Raw genomic sequence first — 22,740 nt, 5'->3', positions numbered from 1 at the left:
CATACTCTGTTGAAGATTATGACATTCTTATTTATTTTGATTCAACTCAAACAATTTGGCAAAAACTTGTGGCGGCTATTGTGATTTAACTGTATGTCCATTATCCTTTTGAATAATTTTTCTCAAAAATTATATTTTTGAGAAATATGATTATTTTAAATATGATTACCTATAGATATATATTATAAACAATATAGAGTAGTTCAAATGTACCATTTTTCTAAGGATCATTGTAAATTAATTATTGACACTAATTTGTGATTTAGCTGTCTTTTCAAATAAGTTTTCTCACAAACTGTGTTAGATCTGATAGTTAATAAATATGTATAGAAATAAATAATTTGGAGTTGTTCAAATGTACCATTTTGTAAATTATGGCTTTAAATGTAGATAGATATTTTAATCTTTATTAAACTCACTCATGTTCTTTTATATTTTTCAATTGTTCATGGAGGTTTTTTGAAATTCGTTATTTAGCTGTTGTTTATTGTCTTTTTACATAATTTTTCTCAAAAACGATAATTGATCTATTCATTTATGACATGGGGTTACGGGAAATGAATAAAACTCGTTGAAATTGTTACATTATTTATTAATTACATAAAAGGATAGTCATTAATGAGAAGATGCAAAAATTAACATTCATGGAGAATCTATTTAGAGATTACATATACTAATATCTAACGAAAATATATGTACAACTCTTTCAATGATGTCTCGTTTAATAATAATACATCGTTTCTTTTTTGGCATATTAAATATATCATTTCACAAAAGCTTGATTTTTAAATTTATATATAAAAAAAGTGAAAGAAACCTCATACTGTAGTTAACCAATTTATCGAAAACATTAAAACTTCCATCGCAACAAGTTAGATTCACGTAAACATCTCTTGATAACAATATTTTTAAAACATCAAGTATAAACAACAAGAGATTCCATTATTTTTTGACCAACAAAGTAGATTTAAACAAAATAATAATAAAATAAAGTATAAATATCAATTCTATAAAACTAAAATGTATTTATTTTATAAGTAGATTAAAATATAGACAATGGGGGCCCAAAGCAGAAGCCTATTATGTCTAAAATGGTATAAGTTAGAACAACGATGAAAAATATTTAAATTATACAAAGTAAAACTAATGCATTATAAACAATTTTATTGAAACGAATAGATTTTTAGTTTTGCAGGTATAAAATACAAAACTAACAGAAAGAGGATTCGGAAAGTATATAAAAAGATGACATCTACGATGAAGATTAATTCGATAGGTACATAAAAATGAGAAAAGGAACAAAATGATGTCAAAAATTAATGGAATAACAAAATTAGATCATAAAAATGAATTTTTCAACTTAATGTCGTTCAATGAAGACGCATACAAAATCTTATCAACTATATAACATCAAAATCCGATATATACACATTTTATAAAACTAAAAAAAAATCACATAATGTTGTGAACTGGTTGAAAGTCTAAGAAATTGTAAGACTAGAGATGTATCGTTCTAGACATCATTCAAGACTAAAATTTATACAAAAAGCTGTTCATGGTTGATCGATAAATACAGAATTAAACATTATGTAAAACAATTTAACTCTGTTGAGTTGAAATTAATAATATTTCATGGATTTCACTCAAAACATCAGACGAAAACAGTTTAAAACAGTATGTACAACATTAAAAACGTAAAATGTATGCTCGGGTATTTAAACAAACTCAATTCTCATTGAAATCTCTAAAACAACCTCATAAACATTATCCCAATTGTATGAACACACCGAAAAGGAATGGTAATAGCAACTTTAAGGAAGCGGAAATAACAAATTTACAGTAAACTGAACCCCCTGGTTATTAAAAACCGACAAAAAAGATCCACCCCACCATGAAGAAAAAACAATCAAATTACTCAACAAGATTCAGTTGAATTGAACTAGTCTTTAGATTGGTTAATGGTAGTTCAAATGTACCATTTTTGTAACTTGTAAAAAATTTGGAACAAAATACTATTTTGTAGATATTTTGACTTAAATAAAACACAATTTCTCAAATTATGAGACTCAGATTAATTGAATAAGTCTTTATTCGATGAAACCAAACGTATGTCTGCTTTTATAATGTTTAATATGCAGTAGTTCAAATGTACTCAAGGCTCATTGTAACCTACAAAGATTTTAAAAGAAAATTTTAATCAAATGTACCATTATTAATTGGAGAAAAACTGAACTCTAACTTTTAGTTACATAAATGTGGATTTCTGAACCTAATAAAACCAAATTACTAAATTTAGAGACCCAGTGGAATTGAACTCAAATCTTGATTCAATTAAACTGATTGCACGTATGCTTTATTAATAATGTGGAGTAGTTCAAATGTACCATTCTTGTAACTAAGCATCTTTGTGACCCAAGAAGATTTTAAAATAAAATTTCAACACGATGGAGTGAGTAATATTTGAAAACAAAATAAAATACTATCTTTTGAACATTTTGATCTTAATAAAATCGAATTACTCAACTTAGACACCCAGTAGAATTCAACTCAAGTCTTTATTTCATTTTACAAAATGTATGTGTGTGCTTTATTGATGTGCAGTAGTTCAAATGTGCCCAAATTAAGGTTCATTGTAACCTAGAAAGATTTTAAAAGAAAATTTATTTGGAAAAAAGTGAAACCCAACTTTTACTTACATAAATGTAAGAATTTTGAACCTAATTATACCAAATTACACAATTTAGAAATCCAGTTTTTATTCAATTTTACCAAATATATGTATGCTTTATTAATAATACGGGGTAGTTCAAATGTACCATTTTAGATATTTCCAATTTTATATCCGCATATCGAATCAGTCTATCAGTATAGTTTTGGAAAATGAATTAAAAAAAGCTGATTGGAAGGAAATGTCCTGCATTATCCTGTCTTGAACAAAAAGTTACTGTTAGAAAGTAAGATAGACACTTTGTAGGTACCAACTTCAACATGAGTAATACAATTTCAACACATCATCAATAAATTTTGGAGTAGTTCAAATGTACCGTTTTCAACAAAATGGAGCATTGAAATGTAAATATTTAAATAAAAACGTGGAATGGAAACTGGGATGATAAAAAAAGTGCTAGGGGACTTAAGAGGGTTCGTTTAGACATTTTTGGTGTCAGTATCAATATTTCATGATGAAAATTGTTTATACTTCTATTTTATCAAAAAAATGATCACGATAAAATATAACATATAGAAAAAATACGGTGTACAACCCTACTCGAAATGTTTTACGACATATACTGTTCTAAAGGGAAGGCACGACATAATATACCCTCTCAAAAAATTAATAATCACATCCAAATCAAACAGATAATAATTAATAGAAAATAATTAAAAACAATTTGTTAATTGTAACAAATAATTAGTCGATAATTAAATTAATGTTTTTTTTTCTTGGATAGTTGTCGTTATAATTAATTTTCAAAATATATATAAAACGAAAAACCTCCATTACAACAATATTGTAAGTTTCAATTATTTTATCCACACTGATAACGAAATATTAAATTTTTTAGGTATAGTTTGCTTTTATGAACATTAATTCTTTTCAAATGCTAACCAGTTTGTTTGTCCGATGTAAACGTGTACCTAGAGCTAGCAAAAGCTGCAAAGTGATGTATATAAATTAAATTTAATAAAAAAATAACGAAGTTAAATCATATTTATAACCGTGTGGGGCAAAACAATTGTCACAGTGGAAAGTTTTTCATGACACATCTGCTAACTACATCCGATATTAAACCTATGGAAGATAATATAAAAAAAATAAATGTTATGGCATGGACACAATTCGGTCAATAATAAATACAATGAGAAAACGAGGAAAATGAAATGGAAAGATTGGATTTGAACGTATACAAAAAAAAAATGAAGAAATAGTAGTTCTTTTAGCTTTTATGTATTCCGATACTTCGACACGAATCACTAAAATAGAGAATCCATCCAAAATAGCCAACGGAAAAGATTAAAGAAGCGATGAATGAGCGAAAAGAGATCCTGGTAACATTCGTACAGGGAAAGCTCCAATAACAGTAGTCGAATAAGTTAGTCGGTGTGATCTTTTGTTACAAAAAAAAATTATTACATAAAATAAGGGATTAGTCATTGGAAGATAACTCGTTATGTCTCTTTTATTTTTGTTTACTGTAAGGGTTAGCTACCGTTGTTCTTGGTAGTACTAGAAACGGAATTATGTTCTGATCTATCGATGTACAATCTCAACAATTTGATTTTGCTTCCCGATAGATGTGTGATGTACGAAGAAAGTCTCTGTTCTCCCACAGCCTTATGTAAAGCGACCATACAAAATATCGAACTCTTCCTAACGGGACTCTCGGTGTGATCAGTGCCCTACGAATAGAAATAAATATAATTTACCTTAATTTAATAAAAGTATACTTACCTTAATGAGTCCCGGCATTATTTTCGACAAGTGTTCATCGGCCACTTCGTTCGGATGAGCCTCAACTAACTTGGCTAACATTTTTATGGCACCCAATAATGGAGGATAATGACTAGTACTGATTATTGGTGCTACAGTTTCGACGATCTTCTCAAAAGGACCTACCGTCATCGCCGCAGCTGTTAATTCGGCTTCTTTCATAACCTAAAAACCGAAAAGCTTTTAGATACACTGTATTATATACCACCACTTCGATTATTAAACCCCTTGTCACCTACGGAGCCATCTTATGGCGGAAAAAGTGAAAACTAAAGTGTAACTGGAGTCTCCCATAATTAGGACCCTTAAAATCCCACTTTGGACTTAATGATTCAATTCGAAACCATGATGACACCATATAGGTTGAATATCCTCAACGGTTTGGTTTAACCAAAGACCGATGTCTTTTGAGAAGACAAAGAACATGACTCTAGGTTGAATGTCTTGGTCCTCAAGTGATTTTTTTTAACTTGGACAATATGCCACTGTCTTCCAAGACGAAGTATTCGCTATCATGGAATGTAGAGCTGCCGTAATAGCTGAAACGGTGTACTCTACGCTTTTGCTGAAGTGGAAAAAGTCTTAAGGGCGAAGTTTTGGAAACTGCAAAACTACTAATGGACCTATAATTCACTTTTGGTGTAGCTATTACATATCTGAGTAATCTGCTCGTACGACAAACTCTCCAAAGATGAATAGAAACACCAAACATGGGTAAACGTAAGGTACGTCATAGATGGACCTTCTGCCTCTGTTATCAATTAACTGTTTCACACAAACAACCACGAATTTTGACTGGACACTGCAGAAAATGTCATCTAAGAGCCCTGCAGTTTGCCCAATGACGTCAAGAGGTTCAATTTCTTGTAAATTTTGAGGTTATGTCATACAACGAACAATTTCAAATATATTTTTAGTGGAATTTGAAATTGTTGCAAAAATTTTGATATTTTGAACATTGAAAACAGATTTTTGCACATTTTGTACTAGAAAAAAACTCATACATTAAGTTTGCTTGTAAATTTTGAGGTTAATGTCATAAAACGACCAAAAAATTTGAGGTTATGTCAAAACAAACAATTTCAAACATTTTTTTCCTAAAATTTCAAATTGTTTCAGAATTTTAAACATTTTTTTATCGTCAAATTCCATTTTAAACAACTTCCCGAAAAATATCGTTACAAATTAGTCCACGACATGGACCGTGAAGCCGGTCCTGGTAGATTCTTCAAGAATTTTGGAAAACTCATATTATTTCGACTCACCTCCCTTTTTTCATCATTATGAGCCTCGAGTACCTTCATAGTAATCAATTCGATGAAATTGTTCCAGCAATCTTTCAAATCCTCCGTCTGGAATACGGTTCTGAGCGTCTGGAGCGCAGTCACTTGTATCATCGTATCCTTTTCGTTCAAAGCATTTATCAGAATCCTCAATATTTTCCTATCGAAAATCAACCGTTAAAAAATCATATTTTTCCGCGAAAATTACCTACAACTCACTTAAAATTCTTCTTTATGTATTCGGTTTGGCCGTTTTTAATGAGGTCGTGCAGTTGAGACAACATCTTACACTTTTCCTCATTCGGTATAGGAGAACAACAATTTTGTATTATATCCGATATGATCTGTTCGGCATCTTTTATTTCACCTAAAAAATCAACCACAAAAATAAAAAAACAAAAACCAGAAAAAACAATTGATCAGCCTCGAGTCGTTTTTCCTTTTGAAAACTATGGAGAACGATACTATAGAAGCATCGCTTAAAAAGAACTTGTACAAACCAACAGATTAGAAAAAAACTGAACAAACCAACAGATCAGAAAAAACCGAACAAACCAACAGATTAGAAAAAACCGTACAAATCAACAGATTAGAAAAAACTGAACAAACCAACAGATTAGAACAAACTGTACAAATCAACAGATTAGAAAAAAACCGAACAAACCAACAGATTAGAAAAAACTGAACAAACCAACAGATTAGAACAAACTGTACAAATCAACAGATTAGAAAAAACCGAACAAACCAACAGATTAGAAAAAATTTAACAAACCAACAGATTAGAAAAAACTGAACAAACAAACAGATTGGAAAAAACCGAACAAACCAACAGATTAGAAAAAACCGAACAAATCAACAGATTAGAAAAAACTGAACAAACCAACAGATTAGAACAAACTGTACAAATCAACAGATTAGAAAAAACCGAACAAACCAACAGATTAGAAAAAATTTAACAAACCAACAGATTAGAAAAAATTTAACAAACCAACAGATTAGAAAAAATTTAACCAACCAACAGATTAGAAAAAATTTAACAAACCAACAGATTAGAAAAAACTGAACAAACCAACAGATTAGAACAAACTGTACAAATCAACGGATTAGAAAAAAACCGAACAAACCAACAGATTAGAAAAAATTTAACAAACCAACAGATTAGAAAAAACTGAACAAACCAACAGATTAGAACAAACTGTACAAATCAACAGATTAGAAAAAAACCGAACAAACCAACAGATCAGAAAAAATTTAAGAAACCAACAGATTAGAAAAAACTGAACAAACAAACAGATTGGAAAAAACCGAACAAATCAACAGCTCGGAAAAAACTGAACAAATCAACAGCTCGGAAAAGACAAATAAACAAATCAACAGATTAGAAAAAACTGAACAAACAAACAGATTAGAAAAAACTGTACTGACCAACAGGTCGGAGAAAAGTGAACAAGATTCAACAGGTGTTACAGGTGCAATGTCAACCTGCCTCACCACACCCTTAGAGGCGTTCCTTTTCACCTTATAGTGAAGAAAGGTGCATTTGGCGACGCCCACTGGCTAATCCAGACAGTAAAATTAAAGACACGTCACCAGAAAGTACTAGAACTGATCAAGCTAGAGAACAGCGACAAAACAATCGACCGAATGCACAGAACGATGGTTGAAAATATCAAATTCGAAGCGGACCGTCAATCTAGAGTCGATAAAAATCTTCTTCGGTCTCGAAATGTATCTCTACGGTACACTGATTGGTTCGAAGCTAACGCGACGAACTGGATTGAACGAAAAAAGCGAGTCCTCAATACCAATAGGACCGTCGCTCGTATCGCGGGATTGCAAGGCACCAGATGCAGCTACCGGAGTATATCGATGAGGAAACGGACGATTTCGACAAAAAAAGGGGCGGCGACTTCACATTTCGGAGTAAATCACCGAAGAATCATCACTGGAGAAACGACCCAAAAGATTCTCGAGCATACCAACTAAGAAGATGATGACCAGGAACGACAAACTGCCGATTCAACGACGACGAGGTTATAGCGCTGCAGATCGGCCGACGATGATCGAATACGTACCTAAGCTTCTAAAACTGTTGGTGTCCGTTTCGCCGTTAACCGCCGAATACGGCAAAGACCTCGAACCGGATCTAATAGCAAAATTTGGTCTAATCGACAATTCCTCCATTTGTTCTTCCAATAATCTTTCGTCTCTGGCGACGTCATTTCCCGCCGACATCTGCGATATACCGGAATCTTGCGAAGTCGTATCTCTGTCTCTATCCAATTTGGAACCTACGAAACGCAATTAGAAATAGAGCCTTCGCGATTCGCTTCGATGTTCTTACTTATCGCTTCGAAACTGTAATTTTGAATTTCGGCGGTGGTTCTCCTCAATCTCCTGTGGAATTCCTCTTGGTCCAAGCCGTCTCTTAAAGGCGAAACGCCCGGCGAAAGGGGCTTGGGACTTGCTATCGCCATCGGACTTCCCGGTTCGCTGCCCGTCGAACTTTTCCTCATATGGCTGTGGACTACGCTCGAAGCCAGGTCCTGTTGTTCTTTGGGTAATTCGGCCAATAGCATCGTTACTTGCGGTGTGTTGCAGTTCCATAAAGCTACGATACATTGTTTGGCGGCGTGTCGCGTTTCGGCTGATTTGGTATCTTGAGCGTACGTGATGATTTTTTGGAGAGCTTGACTGGCCGGTGATTGGGAAATGTATTGGGCGTTATCTGGATCGTTACATAACGAAGAGAGGGTGTTCAAAACGACATTCTTCACCTGGAAATATGGAGAGAATCGTAGAAAATTGTGAAAAATATATATGTGTGAATGTTTTTAATTGTTAAAAGAAGTACAACAGAGGAGTTCGGAAAAATTGAACGGTTATATATGAATGTTATATAAAAGGTTAGAAAGTGTCTTTTTTAATCTCTAAAAGGCTGTAAAGTAGCTTTAAGATCCTCTGAAAGGCTAGAAAGTGTGGTAAATATTCTCTAAAAGGTTAGAAAGTGTCTTTTTTAATCTCTAAAAGGCTGTAAAGTAGCTTTATGATGCCCTGAAAGGCTAGAAAGTGAGGTAAACATTCTATAAAAGGTTAGAAAGTGTCTTTTTTAATCTCTAAAAGGCTGTAAAGTAGCTTTAAGATCCTCTGAAAGGCTAGAAAGTGAGGTAAACATTCTCTAAAAGGTTAGAAAGTGTCATTATCAATCTCTAAAAGGCTGTAAAGTAGCTTTATGATGCCCTGAAAGGCTAGAAAGTGAGGTAAACATTCTCTAAAAGGTTAGAAAGTGTCTTTTTTAATCTCTAAAAGGCTGTAAAGTAGCTTTATGATGCCCTGAAAGGCTAGAAAGTGAGGTAAACATTCTCTAAAAGGTTAGAAAGTGTCATTATCAATCTCTAAAAGGCTGTAAAGTAGCTTTATGATGCCCTGAAAGGCTAGAAAGTGAGGTAAACATTCTATAAAAGGTTAGAAAGTGTCTTTTTTAATCTCTAAAAGGCTGTAAAGTAGCTTTATGATGCCCTGAAAGGCTAGAAAGTGAGGTAAACATTCTCTAAAAGGTTAGAAAGTGTCATTATCAATCTCTAAAAGGCTGTAAAGTAGCTTTATGATGCCCTGAAAGGCTAGAAAGTGAGGTAAACATTCTATAAAAGGTTAGAAAGTGTCTTTTTTAATCTCTAAAAGGCTGTAAAGTAGCTTTATGGTCCACTGAAAGGCTAGAAAGTGAGGTCAACATTCTCTAAAAGGCTAAAAAGTAACAATACAATATATATTTGGTAGAAAATTCAAAAATGATCTATGAATACACATAAAGTATCCTATGCTTCTTTAAAAGGCTAGAAAGTGTCATTATAATTCTCTAAAAGGCTGTAAAGTAGCTTTACGGTGCACTGAAAGGCTAGAGAGTGAGGTAAACATTCTCTAAAAGGCTGGAAAGCAGATTTAGTCCTCCCTAAAAGGCTAAAAAGCATACTTACTATTCTCTAAAAAACTAGAAAGTGTAATTACAATTCTCTAAAAGATTAGAAAGAAGCATTATGATTATTTAAAAGGCTAGAAAGTAACATGTTGATTCTCTGAGAGGCACAATATTCCCTAAAGCTAACAAGTAACATTACACTTCTCTGAAGTTTTAGAAAGCAGCATTGTGCTCTATAAGTAGCATTAAAATTATCTAAAAGGCTAGAAAACAGATTTAGTATTCTTTTAAAGGCTAGGAAGTAGGTTTAGCGTTCTATAAAAAGCTAGAAAGTTGTAATATGATCATTGAAAGGCTATAACGTTGAAAGGAAAGGAAAAATGTATCATTGCCATTATAATTATTTAATAGTAGCCTTGATATACACTCAAAGGCTAAAAAATAGGATAAACATTATCTTACAAGGCTAGAAAACAGGTTTAGTACTCCTTTAAAGGCTATTAAGTAGATTTAGCGTACCATTAAAGGCTAGAAAGTAGCAATATGATAATTAGAAGGCTACAACGTTGTGTTATATGACAAATAGAGAATTCCAGGAAAAATGAGATAATGAGATAAGATGGAAAATATACTGACCTTCGTATTTGGCGTTTGCGTGGCATCTATGAGAAACCTGTAAACGTTAGCTATCAACAATTTTCCGGGAAAACTGATTTTTATGAGATCCAAAGTGGACATCAATTTCCCCTGTATGGAACTTAAAGTTTCGGTTCCGATTTTAACGAACACCCTCTGCAGTAGTACGTACAACCAAAATTCCAATTCCGATTTGTAAGATCTAATTATTTCGTTTAGAGTATCGAGAAAAACGCTCAATCCCTTCGTGTGGGAATCCATAAACATCCTAGTGAATATTTCGGTTAGGTGCTTCAACTCTCCGGGGGTCAATGGTATTTCGGTACTGAGATAATATTGTAAAGACAACAGACCGTCTTTCCTTTCTTGCCAATTGGTGCTGGCGCACAGTGCTATTATTTGATTTATATCCTGGAAAAGAAAAAGAAAAAAATAAATTAACCGACACGGTTTATTTGGTAGCTTGTGTTACGAAGAGCCTTCTTCTCCACCTAGGTGGGATCCGGAACAATGTTAATCGACTAAAAATTGTTAACGGAAAAAGTTGCAGTTAAATATTTTTAATGTTAATAGTTCGATATGGAAAAAAAAGAAGATTTGTAGCTGTAGCACTAGTACCATGCAAATGTAGATCTACTAAGCAAGCTAGATAATGAGTTTTTACTCACTCGAGACGGTTCCCACAGATCTCTTGATAATCTTTGCTGTGAGCCACTCCACGAATACGACTTGACATAAAAATGATAAAATGAAACACACGATGAATTTAAAATGAGATTGTGCTAAGCATATATATGAAGTTGACCCCAAAAGTTGTTTAATATTGGATGTGTGAGGTTATAAAATTAACATTTTGTTGGTTGGTCCTTCGAGCCGTATACGGAAGGCTCGAAAGACCAGAATGTTGATGTAGAAGTTGTAAAATGTGTATTTAGTATTCTAAAAAATTTCATCAATGATTTTTTTGTCATTAAACGACTTTATGGGATCAAAAAATACAAATAGATAATTTTTAGCTCTAGGTTATTGATGCTTATGAAAATATTTGTTTTTTTCGGTTAATCAATGTACATTCGGTTAAAGTTACATTCCAATAAATGCTAAATTTATAGACTTTTTTATAAGGAATCGAATGAAAATTTATTTTTTTTTTTAATATACACTAAAAAAACAGTGAATTTGAAAAAAAATAATACAAAAATAACAATTTTTTATAATTCTACAGCTCAAAACGACAAAACCTAACCTCTAATGTTAGAGAGAATTGAGATTGAGGTTAGGTTTAAAATAAGTGGAGTTGAATTAAGTTTGCAATAAGTAGGGTTAGATTAAGTTTAAAATGAGTAGGATTCGGTGCTATACATTGAAGTGGATAGTCTAGTATTGTGAAAATCCCACAAGGATGCATGGCACTGCATTTTGGTATAAGCTCACGCCTCAACTTATAGGGAAAAAAAGGGTTTGAAATAAATAGGATTAGGTCAGATTTACGATAAGTAGGATTAAGCTAGTTTTAAAATTAGTAGGATTAGGTTTGGTTCTAAATGGGTAGGATTAAGTTAGGTTTACAATAACTAGAGTTAGGTTAGGTCTAAAATAAGTAGGGTTAGGTTAGGTTCAAAATAAGTAGGATTAGGTCAGATTTAAGATAAGTAGGATTAAGTCAGATTTAAGATAAGTAGGATTAGGTTAGGTTCAAATTAAGTAGGATTAGGTCAGATTTAAGATAAGTAGGATTAGGTTAGGTTCAAATTAAGTAGGATTAAGCTAGTTTTAAAATTAGTAGGATTACGTTTGGTTCAAAATGGGTAGGATTAAGTTAGGTTTACAATAACTAGAGTTAGGTTAGGTTAGGTTCAAAATAAGTAGGGTTAGGTCAGATTTAAGATAAGTAGGATTAGGTTAGGTTCAAATTAAGTAGGATTAAGCTAGTTTTAAAATTAGTAGGATTAGGTTTGGTTCAAAATGGGTAGGATTAAGTTAGGTTTACAATAACTAGAGTTAGGTTAGGTTAGGTTCAAAATAAGTAGGGTTAGGTCAGATTTAAGATAAGTAGGATTAGGTTAGGTTCAAATTAAGTAGGATTAGGTCAGATTTAAGATAAGTAGGATTAGGTTGGGTTCAAATTAAGTAGGATTAAGCTAGTTTTAAAATTAGTAGGATTACGTTTGGTTCAAAATGGGTAGGATTAAGTTAGGTTTACAATAACTAGAGTTAGGTTAGGTCTAAAATAAGTAGGATTAGGTTAGGTTCAAATTAAGTAGGATTAAGCTAGTTTTAAAATTAGTAGAATTAGGTTTGGTTCAAAATGGGTAGGATTAAGTTAGGTTTACAATAACTAGAGTTAGGTTAGGTTAGGTTCAAAATTAGTAGGATTAAGTTAGGTTTACAATAACTAGAGTTAGGTTAGGTCTAAAATAAGTGAGGTTAGGTTAGGTTCAAATTAAGTAGGATTAGGTCAGATTTAAGATAAGTAGGATTAAGTTAGATTCAAAATAAGTAGAATTAAGTTAAGTTAGTTTTTGTCGTACATAATGACATAAATGAATTTAAAAAAAAATTCATCGAAATCGATTTTCTAGAACCAAAAAGCCGCGAAACTAAAAATGATCCAACATACTGAACAAAATGATTATTTTTCATTATAAATAATAATATAAAGAGGTTAATATATTCTTCTTTTTTTCATTACTGACCCTATAAGACTACGCAGCCATCAAATATTCTGTAATTTTTTAAGGAACCCACAATAATAATTTAGGATACGGGATTCGCTATTAAAAGTAGGACACGATGAGGAAAGAAAAGGAATTTGTAAAAAAAGTGACAGATTTAGTCGGAATTTAGGGGAAATAGAGCGTCAGAATTTTATATTTACTGATATAAATATTGTCCCTTCGATAAAAATCAAACTTACATCGCAAGGTCTTCTAAACGAATCAAAAGATCTCTCAGACCTCTCCGAACATACGCTAGAAGTTTCCGATTCATCTGATTGATTATCCACCGATCTCATATTCTTTCTAGTGCCTCTATAGTGATCAGACGAATTCTGAAACGATAAATAACCTCAAAATTATTCATGTATATAAACGTTATTGTTGCGGGATTGTGGCAATCAAACAGTTTTTATTAATACTCGTCCACGACAAGGACCGTGTAGCCGGTCCTGCTCGATCATCTTACAGAATATAAAATTTGGTGGACGCGCCGGGTACAAATTCCCAATAATTGTTTTTTACCACCTGTTTACAGTATGTTATGACCGTTTTTTGAGAACCAATTTTCAAATTTTCATCTAAATATATACAAAGTTACATTTCGACTATAATTTCGGTCCCCGATGACGAACAAGTTAGTTATCCGAAAGCTTGGAATACATGTGAAAAAGTTTGGTGTTTGATTGCCACGATCCCACAACTATAACGTTCCCGAACTAGTTAACGTAGCCATACCAATTCGCGTACACGTACATGTACATTTTTTTACTTACGAAAACGTCCGCCAGAGCATTTTCCGCTTCCCTGCTCTGTTGCAATATTTTCTGCGCCAATACCGGTCTGGAAGCGGGACTCAGAGGCGGTCTGTCGCCGGCTCTCCTGAATCGATTCAAACTTCTATTCGGACTAGTTTCCCTCGACGTATCCCTGGAGCCTTGAGTCGATCTAGGTATGCCGGATGATAGTTTCCTCGGTCGGGGAGAGGATTCGTGATCGGTAACCCTGTGATACATGTACCCCAATCGGGAATTCGGGGAACCTGATCGACTGGTCGCTAAAAAAAAAACAAAAAAAAATGACAGTGAAATGACAGTTCGATGAGAATATAGATATTTACGTTGTGATTGTGAATTGCGGTTTCTGGTTCTGCTCATGCGTTCCGGAGACGAAGTCACCACCGGATCCGGTGCTCTTTTAGGCCTTGCTGTAATATCCGGAACAAAATATGTATGAAAAAGTCATTTATTTATCTAGAGGTACGTTCCACTTAACGACAGTTGAAATTTTGATTTTATTAACGTGAAGTTATGGTTGGAACGCACATTTTGAGCGTTGGATGCTCATAATATGGTAGTTTGATGGAAACGGTTAACACTGGACCATTAGAAATAGTATGGGAATCGAGTGGAACGTACCCAAAAACAGAAAAAAAGGAGAAACAAATTTTTTTCAACAATAAAAAATTCAATCATCATATTTTATATTGAAATTTCGGTAGTTTTTGATGGAATATTGCAAAAAATTTACATTTCGATATTTTTGGTTTACATACCGAATGAAATTTACGTCCCCTTTTTGAATAGATTCGAAAATTGGATGATAACTGCATAAGCAAAATGCATCAATGATAAGAGGGTGGTTTAAAGGAAAAAAAATACTTTTTGGGGTCTAAAAAATGTACCATAAGGTAGAAAAGCTATTAAATGTTTCCATTAAACTCCCCCGGTAAGTCTCAACTTAATATTTTGCATAGTTTGTTTTCAATTTTCAATTCCAATTCAAAGTTTTAGAATTTGAAATTTTTTTTTGATAATTCGTTGACGGAACCGTCCGAGCTAGTCCGGTCCTGCTGTTTGTTTACATTCTCCGGCGAATCTGTCACCTGTCAAGTTACTTCCAGTAAACAAACCGCAGTACCGGACTGGCTTAAAAGTCTACTCTGAAAATTATTTTGAGCCATTTGAAAATAAATTTTCTATACAAATGGCGTAATTAATTCAAGCTATATAACTCTCGCAGAAATTTCATATAAAAAGGAGGGCGATAATATAGAATTGATACAATTAAAGAAAAATGTGAACATGAAACAGTCTTTCATATATTTGAGAATAAAACACAAAATATTAAAAAAATATAGTATAGGACACCCAGAATAGAATTTATATTATTAAAAAAAATCATTAAATGATCTATAACAAAATAATTTCATAATCAAAGTTTTAGAATTTGAAAAATTTTAGTTTTTCTGATAATTCGTCGACAAAACCATCCGAGCTAGACCGGTCCTGCGGTTTGTTTACATTCTTGAGCGAACCAGTCAACATACGTCTAGTAAACAAACCGCAGTACCGGACTCGCTTAAAAGAAATGTGACAAATATTTTTAACCATGTAAAAATAATTTTTCAACACAAATGGCGTAAAATTTTGATAAATTTACAAGTTTCTCTCTCGCAGCAATGTTATTTTTTATGTAAAAAGGAGTGGTACTAGAGAATTAGAACAAATGAAGAAAAATGAGTAAAAGTACGAGTTTTCCATATATTTGGGGATAAAATGAAAAATATTCGAGAAATATAGCATAGGTCACTCTGTATGGAATTCAAATCATTAAAAAAATCATTGAATGATCTATAACAAAATAATTTCATAACCAAAGTATCAGTTTATTCTAGTTTTATCAATAATTTGTCGACGGAACCGTCCGAGCTAGTCCGGTCCTGCGGTTTGTTTACATTCTTGAGCGAACCAGTCAACATACGTCTAGTAAACAAACCGCAGTACCGGACTCGCTTAAAAGAAATGTGACAAATATTTTTAACCATGTAAAAATAATTTTTCAACACAAATGGCGTAAAATTTTGATAAATTTACAAGTTTCTCTCTCGCAGCAATGTTGTTTTTTAAGTAAAAAGGAGTGGTACTAGAGAATTAGAACAAATGAAGAAAAATGAGTAAAAGTACGAGTTTTCCATATATTTGGGGATAAAATGAAAAATATTCGAGAAATATAGCATAGGTCACTCTGTATGGAATTCAAATCATTGAATGATCTATAAAAAATAATTTCATAACCAAAGTTATTTCAGTTTTATCAATAATTTGTCGACGGGACTGTCCGAGCTAGTCCGGTCCTGCGGTTTGTTTACATTCTCGAGCGAACCTGTTAGTTCCATTAAACAAACCGCAGTACCGGACTGGTTCATGAGCTTCATACTTTTTATTATTTATTTTTAACACAAACGTGATAAAATTTTGATAATTTTAAGGGTTGTGTTGATATCGTAGTAATTTATACAAATATACAATATAATTTATACAAATAAAGAAAAACGTGAATACGAGAAAATTTTCCACATATTCGGGAACATAACACAAAATATTTACGGAATATAATTTAGGTCACCCTGTATAGATAAAGATCAGCAAAAAGGGAATGTTTAAAATAACAGGTAGATCAAAACTTGAACTATTAACAAAAAAATTTTCGTTTTATTGTTTGAAATTTTCTGTTGAATAAACTATACAAAAAAATGTAGTCAAGACGAAGTCAGTTTCATGATAAGCAACATTAATAACTTTCAACTTTGTTAATAAAATCATTCTATATCATAATAAAAATTTTAGAATCAAAAAATATTTGGTGATTTTGGTAATTAGTCGACAGAGTCGATCCGAACCGAACCGGTCCTGCTGTTTGTTTACCTTCTCGAGCGAACTCGTCAAGTTACTTCAAGTAAACAAACCGCAGTACCGGACTAGCTCCTACTGCAATATTTAATGCTACTAGAAATAATTTAATACTTTATTTGAAAATGAATTTTTAATAAAAACAAAAATTAAATTTTGACAAAGTTGAATGTCATGATTAGTTCGCAGTAATTTTTTTATAAAAATAAAACAAATTAATACGAGAAAATAAATGTTATATTAATAATTTTATATAAGTAATAATTTGATTATTAATAATTATATATTATTTAAAAAATTGCGTACAAATCGACTCAAAACGCTTGGAGGCTCATCGAAATTCGAAATTTTGATTTCGATAAAGATCAACGTTCACAAAACGTTCAATTAACGATATAAAAATTACTGCGAGCTGGTTTTGAAATGAATATATTAAGTACCAAGTACCTTGTTGAGCTACTTCACCTTCTAATGTCACACATGGAAAAAAAGCAAATCGATTTAGTATAAAAAAAAACAAGCGAATGATACTTCACAATCCGATAGATATTTTTATATAAAAAGAAAATTAAATAAAATACTAAACAAGACATTAAAGGGCTTTACATTAATTGTATTAATATTTTAAATGCAAAAAATTATAAAAAAAAACGTTTTTTTTTTATAAATATCGATAAACAAAAAAATATCTATCGGTATGACTCAATGGATAATTTTTAAATGTGATTGAAAGGTTTCGAAAGCAATAAACCTCAAAACTTTCAACATAAAAGTGTTTCGAAGTTAATACAAGTTGAAAATTTAGCTTGATGTGATTTTTTTGCTCAGAAACAAGCTAAAAAGGTTGAAATATCAACTGGATGTGATTTTCTGAGTCAAATTCGAGCTAAAACAGTTGAAACATTAAAGGGAAGTGGTTTTCTGAGTCAGAAAAGAGCTAAAAGGGCTGAAACGTTACGGGGATGTGATTTTCTGAGTCAGAAAAAAGCTAAAATAGTTGGGACGTTATGAGGGTGTGATTTTTTGAGGAGAAGAGAGCTAAAAGAGTTTAAACGTTAAGGGGATGCGATTTTCTGAGACAGTGGGGACCTAAAAAGGTTGAAATATCAACTAGATGTGATTTTCTGACTCAAAATCGAGCTAAAACAGTTGAAACATTAAAGGGAAGTGATTTTCTGAGTCAGAAAAGAGCTAAAACAGTTGAAACATTAAAGGAAAGTGGTTTTCTGAGTCAGAAAAGAGCTAAAAGGGCTGAAACGCTACAGGGATATGATTTTCTGAGTCAGAAAAAAGCTAAAATAGTTGGAACGTTATGGGGGTGTGATTTGTTGCGGCAGAAGAGAGCTAAAAGAGTTCAAACGTTAAGGGGATGTGATTTTCTGAGACAGTGGGGACTTAAAAAGGTTGAAATATCAACTGGATGTGATTTTCTGAGTCAGAAAGGCGCTTAAAGAGTTGAAACGTTGGAAGGAATGTGCTTTTCTGAGTGGAAAACGAGTTCAAAGAGTTGAAACATTAACTGGATGTTATTTTCTGAGTAGGAAACGAATTAAAAAGATTGCAACATCAATTTGAGAGCTAAAAGAGATTAAATGTTAAGATGATGTGATTTTCTGAGTCAAAATCGAGCTAAAGTAGTTGAAACGTTAGTAGGATGTGATTTTCTGAGTTAGAAACAAGCTAAAAGAGTTAAAACATCAACTTGATGTGATTTTCTGAGTCAGAATCAACCTAAAAGTATAGAAACGTTAAGGGGATGTGATTTTCTGAATCATAATCGAGCTGAAAGAGTTAAAACATTAACTTGATGTGATTTTTTGAGTCAGAAAAGCGCTTAAACAGTTAAAACGTTGTGGGAATGTGCTTTTCTGAGTTAGAAAGAAGCTAAAACGGTTACAACATCAACTTGATGTGATTTTCTGAGTCAGAATAGAGCTAAAATAGTTGGTATTTAACCTTTCCATTCGGCTTTTCACTTGATTTCTTTTCCGGCATTCTTTCCAACACTGGTAACGTACAGGATTTCCATTATTTATTCCAAGAAATTAAGGATTTACAGAAATTCAAGTTTGTAATTGACTTTTTTTTTTGGTATTCCTCTTTCTCATACTTTTATAGTCAATCAGTAGCCCACAACTTCTCCAGAACATTCTGTCGCTGAATAACCATTTAGTAAAAGGCCAAGAGAAAGCCGGGAGAAAGAAGAATAGACTATCTCCTCGTTAACAGACTTTCTTACAAGTCAGAAAGGATCTTAGGTCTAGTTATAACTGCCAAATGGAAGTTCTGGGAGAAAGAGGAAGATAACCAAGGATCTAACTTCCTCAAGACACAGATACTGGACCTAGAGAGCGAACTGAAGGTATTCTAGAGACTACAGAGTTTTACATCAAGTTAATTCTTCCAGAACAGGATTAAATCTTGTAACTTTAATCCTGGAAGTCCCTTGGGACGCACCTTAACAGGACAGAGAGGATCTTCGGTCTAGTTATAATTGTCGAATGGAGATTCTGGAAGAAAGAGGAAGATCTAGCACAAATACTGGATCTAGAGGACAGAATAAAGGTGATCTAGTAATAAGAGCAGCTCTGATGGAAGTCACAAGGATTTGAATTGGTTTTACTCTTCCAGAACTTTGTTCCTTTCGGTACATTGCTACCTTGGAAAGCTCAGGTAAAAAAAAATTGATAATAGCAAATTGTGTAGGGAGGAGAAGCGATAAAATAGATCCTGGTACTGGAAGGTCAGCTATAGATGGACTAGTATCGGAAGCAGTTCTTTTTGGGGACCACAAAATCTACAATGTAGTCTGAACAAAAAATATATTTACATAAATTACTTTCAAAACGTTCCAATCATCTACTAATTGGTATAAATAATTATTTTTTTCGAACAAAAGTTAGTTTTTTTGGAATTATTGATTCGATCAAAAAGAATAACATCATGCCGCTGAATATATTTCAACAAACTTACGTAAACTAGCTGTACCGAATTGAATTTTATTTCTGGCTATAGCGGAATATTGAGCCCTAGCTTTGGCCCTTTGGGCGGCTTGCAAATCGATCGCCGAATTACTTCTGAAACCCTTACTAACCGAATCTGAAAAATAAACATTATTTAAACACCTCGTATATTATTTTTTTTAAGATACAGGACGTTGTGTGATTTTATTGTACGTACTATCTTTGGAAAGTACCGGTATACCGCTACGTTGTCTGTAGCTACGAGGTAAAGATGGTACTCTGTGTAAACCGCTATTAATGACAGACAAATTTTCCGTACTGCCTGTTTTCCGTAAAAGCAGCGTGAGGAAAAAATTTAGGGGGTTACATTTCCACGTGATAAACGACGAATGATAATTTTTACCTGTTCCACTGTGCGTGGCAGATCTATAAGACGCTTTGGGCGTTTTGAAACCGCTGGCTATATTGCTGTGGGACGAACTGGCTGACATTCCATCACCGTGTAAGGCTCTTCTATAACTAGGATCCAGCGATTGGACTAGGTGTTCAGCTTGATCCGGGAAATGTTCTTTGAAACCTTTAAATGCTCTAAAAATGATGATATAATGTAAAAATGAGGTAGTAAAGATAAAAAAATAAAAATAGAGATATTAGTTACGGAAAGAAAACAATATAAAATTCAAAAACTAAACCAAATATGGATGGAAATTGGAAAATTTTGAGTCAAAATGGAACTGAAATGACAGTACAAGATTTTTCGTACAAAAAAATGCTAAAAAGGTGTTTTAGAGAAACTAAATACAAAATAGAACTAAAATGAAAGTTCTGAGTAGCTCAACAACAAAAAGAGATTGTACGAAAGGCTATTACGGATACTTCCTACAGTAAATGGCTGAAAACGTGTTAAAAATGGAGTTAAACTTGTAGATTGAGATAATATGCATGACAAGGAAACTAAAAAGCCCCATAAGAAAATATTTAGAAAAGCTACATTCAAAATCTAGCTGAAATAACAGTTCTGAGTAGCTCCACAACAAAAAGAGGCGGTACTGGAGGCTATTACTACCGAATCATGCTAAAAATATGCTAGGAACGGTATTGAACATGTAAATAATGAAAACAAGGATGAAAAGGAAACAGAAAAGCCTCACTAGAACACATTTAAACAACTAAATTTACAATGACAATAAAATGACAGTTCTGTATATCTGTTTATACAGAAAGAGGCAATCAAGAGGCTATTAAGGATCTTCCTACAACAGGGAGGCAGTAACGAGGCTATTAAGGAAACTTCCTCCAAGAAAGAGGCAGTAAAGAGGCTATTAGTGATATTTTCTACAAGAAAGTGACAGTACAAGTGGCTACTAAGAATCTTCCTACAAGAAAGAGGCAGTTAAAGTGGCTAGTGAGGATCTTCCTACAAGAAAAGGCAGTAAAGAGGGTATTAGAGATATTTTCTACAAGAAAGAGGTAGTACAAGAGACTAGTAAGGATACTTCCTTCAAAAGAAATGCTGAAAAGATGCTAGAAATGGTTATGAACATGTAAATTATGAAAATATGCATGAAAAGGAAACAAAAATCCTCATTAGAACAAAATTGAAGAATCTAAATAAAAAATGGAGCTGAAATGACAGTTCGCTATAGATTCGCAACATAAAGAGGCAGTAGAGGAGGCTATTACGAATACTTACTATAAAATTTACAAAAAATGGTGTTAAATATGTAGAATAGAGAAAAAGGAAGCAACTAAACGATTTAAGAGACAAAAATATCAAAAAACGAAATTAAAAATAAAACCACAGTAAATTTAGAAAAAAATCAAAAGATTCTTAATATCCCTGTGATACGAAACGTTAAATATTGAGCAGTACAGGAAGCTGCTACAAATAAAAACCTTCAGTATGAAAATAATAAAAAATATTGAAAGGAAACAATAAGGAACCAAATTAGAAGGAATGATAAGACTTTTATTAGAAAAATGAAGTTCCGCAACAAAAAGTATATAAATTTGTGTAGTACGAAAAGTACATGTTAACTTCAGGATAAATAATTAACAAGACAAAGATTTCCTGTAAATCACAAAACGTATTTTCACTTACCTTCTTGAACTAACTCGCGCGTCTGGATCAGCATCGGCTATACCACTTTTAACTGCTTCTTGAAGCGTAGGGATGTGTCGTTCGAGGGGTTGTTTCGGCCACTGCGTCAATATCAATTCCAAAAATTCGCAACAAGCCCTCCTGATCTCCTTACTCTTCGATTTCATACAATTACTGGTAATAATCGGTATCAAACGACTGCTGTGGATATTCTGTATTATAAATTTCACCGTTATTTGACCCGAAGACGCCATAACCTACAAAATAAAAAAGCAACGGAAACAATTTAATTTATATAAAATTAATGATAATCATACCTTCGCGGAATTCTGTATGAGATTAATCAGATGTTGCAACAACATTTCCGAGGTTTTATCGAATTTGTTCCTCAATATCTGAGACAGGTACGATATGGTTATGCAAGCCTCCCGTACCACTTGAGACCGAAGATCTTTCAATGTACCTTGTAAAGGTATTTCCAGGTTCTTCAACCCGACGTAAAATTCTTCGTGGTTCGTAGCGCCGGCTATACATAGCGACCTTATTTTCTTCAACTAAAAAATAAATATTGAAAAATTTGTGGGTGAAATCGAAATCGATTACTTACGGCGTCTACTCTCTTATTCCAATCCTTGTTCGCGTCAGATATGATATCTTGAATGTTCTTTAAATGTTCGCTTACTTCTCTGAATGAGAATATTTGTACTGTTGGACAGTCCTCGAAACTTTTAATGAAAGTTTCTTCGTCAACTGCACCGGCTGAAACAGATCAATACACACAATTAATAACTTTGAATTATACTCTCTATAGGTTAGAAAGTTAATAAATTCAGTAAGGTTGCGATAGTTTTCACATTTATAACTTTTTTTAGTATCATTATTGAATTATAAATGTAAGTTCCCTTCAATCAACTCGTTATTATTATGTATTTTTTCCATG

The 22,740-nt window shown here is 32.8% G+C and overlaps 1 protein-coding gene across 9 annotated transcripts in view; it reads right to left on the bottom strand.

Moving 5' to 3' along the window:
* Positions 1-575: 575 nt before the first annotated feature.
* Positions 576-22,740, bottom strand: part of LOC130893140 (CLIP-associating protein) — a 29,649-nt gene continuing 7,484 nt past the window's right edge. For 3 of the 9 annotated variants that reach the window (XM_057798986.1, XM_057798989.1, XM_057798995.1), the window contains 17 exons: positions 22,408-22,559; positions 22,118-22,354; positions 21,801-22,057; positions 20,103-20,287; positions 19,710-19,835; positions 17,184-17,204; positions 14,165-14,251; positions 13,821-14,101; positions 13,245-13,379; positions 10,996-11,055; positions 10,328-10,738; positions 8,120-8,552; positions 7,851-8,066; positions 5,995-6,142; positions 5,758-5,935; positions 4,454-4,657; positions 576-4,401 (listed from right to left, as the gene is read on the bottom strand). In XM_057798986.1, the coding sequence (XP_057654969.1) occupies positions 4,204-4,401; positions 4,454-4,657; positions 5,758-5,935; positions 5,995-6,142; positions 7,851-8,066; positions 8,120-8,552; positions 10,328-10,738; positions 10,996-11,055; positions 13,245-13,379; positions 13,821-14,101; positions 14,165-14,251; positions 17,184-17,204; positions 19,710-19,835; positions 20,103-20,287; positions 21,801-22,057; positions 22,118-22,354; positions 22,408-22,559 (3,329 nt within the window). In that variant the 3' untranslated portion in view covers positions 576-4,203. The remainder of the gene's footprint in view (positions 4,402-4,453; positions 4,658-5,757; positions 5,936-5,994; positions 6,143-7,850; positions 8,067-8,119; positions 8,553-10,327; positions 10,739-10,995; positions 11,056-13,244; positions 13,380-13,820; positions 14,102-14,164; positions 14,252-17,183; positions 17,205-19,709; positions 19,836-20,102; positions 20,288-21,800; positions 22,058-22,117; positions 22,355-22,407; positions 22,560-22,740) is intronic. The other 6 variants (XM_057798987.1, XM_057798991.1, XM_057798994.1 and 3 more) reach the window with 3 other exon arrangements.

The sequence above is a fragment of the Diorhabda carinulata genome, chromosome 4 (assembly GCF_026250575.1).
Source record: "Diorhabda carinulata isolate Delta chromosome 4, icDioCari1.1, whole genome shotgun sequence".
Lineage (NCBI taxonomy): Eukaryota > Metazoa > Arthropoda > Insecta > Coleoptera > Chrysomelidae > Diorhabda > Diorhabda carinulata.
Note: the sequence above shows the minus strand (reverse complement) of the source record. Positions and strands in the feature narration are given on the sequence as shown.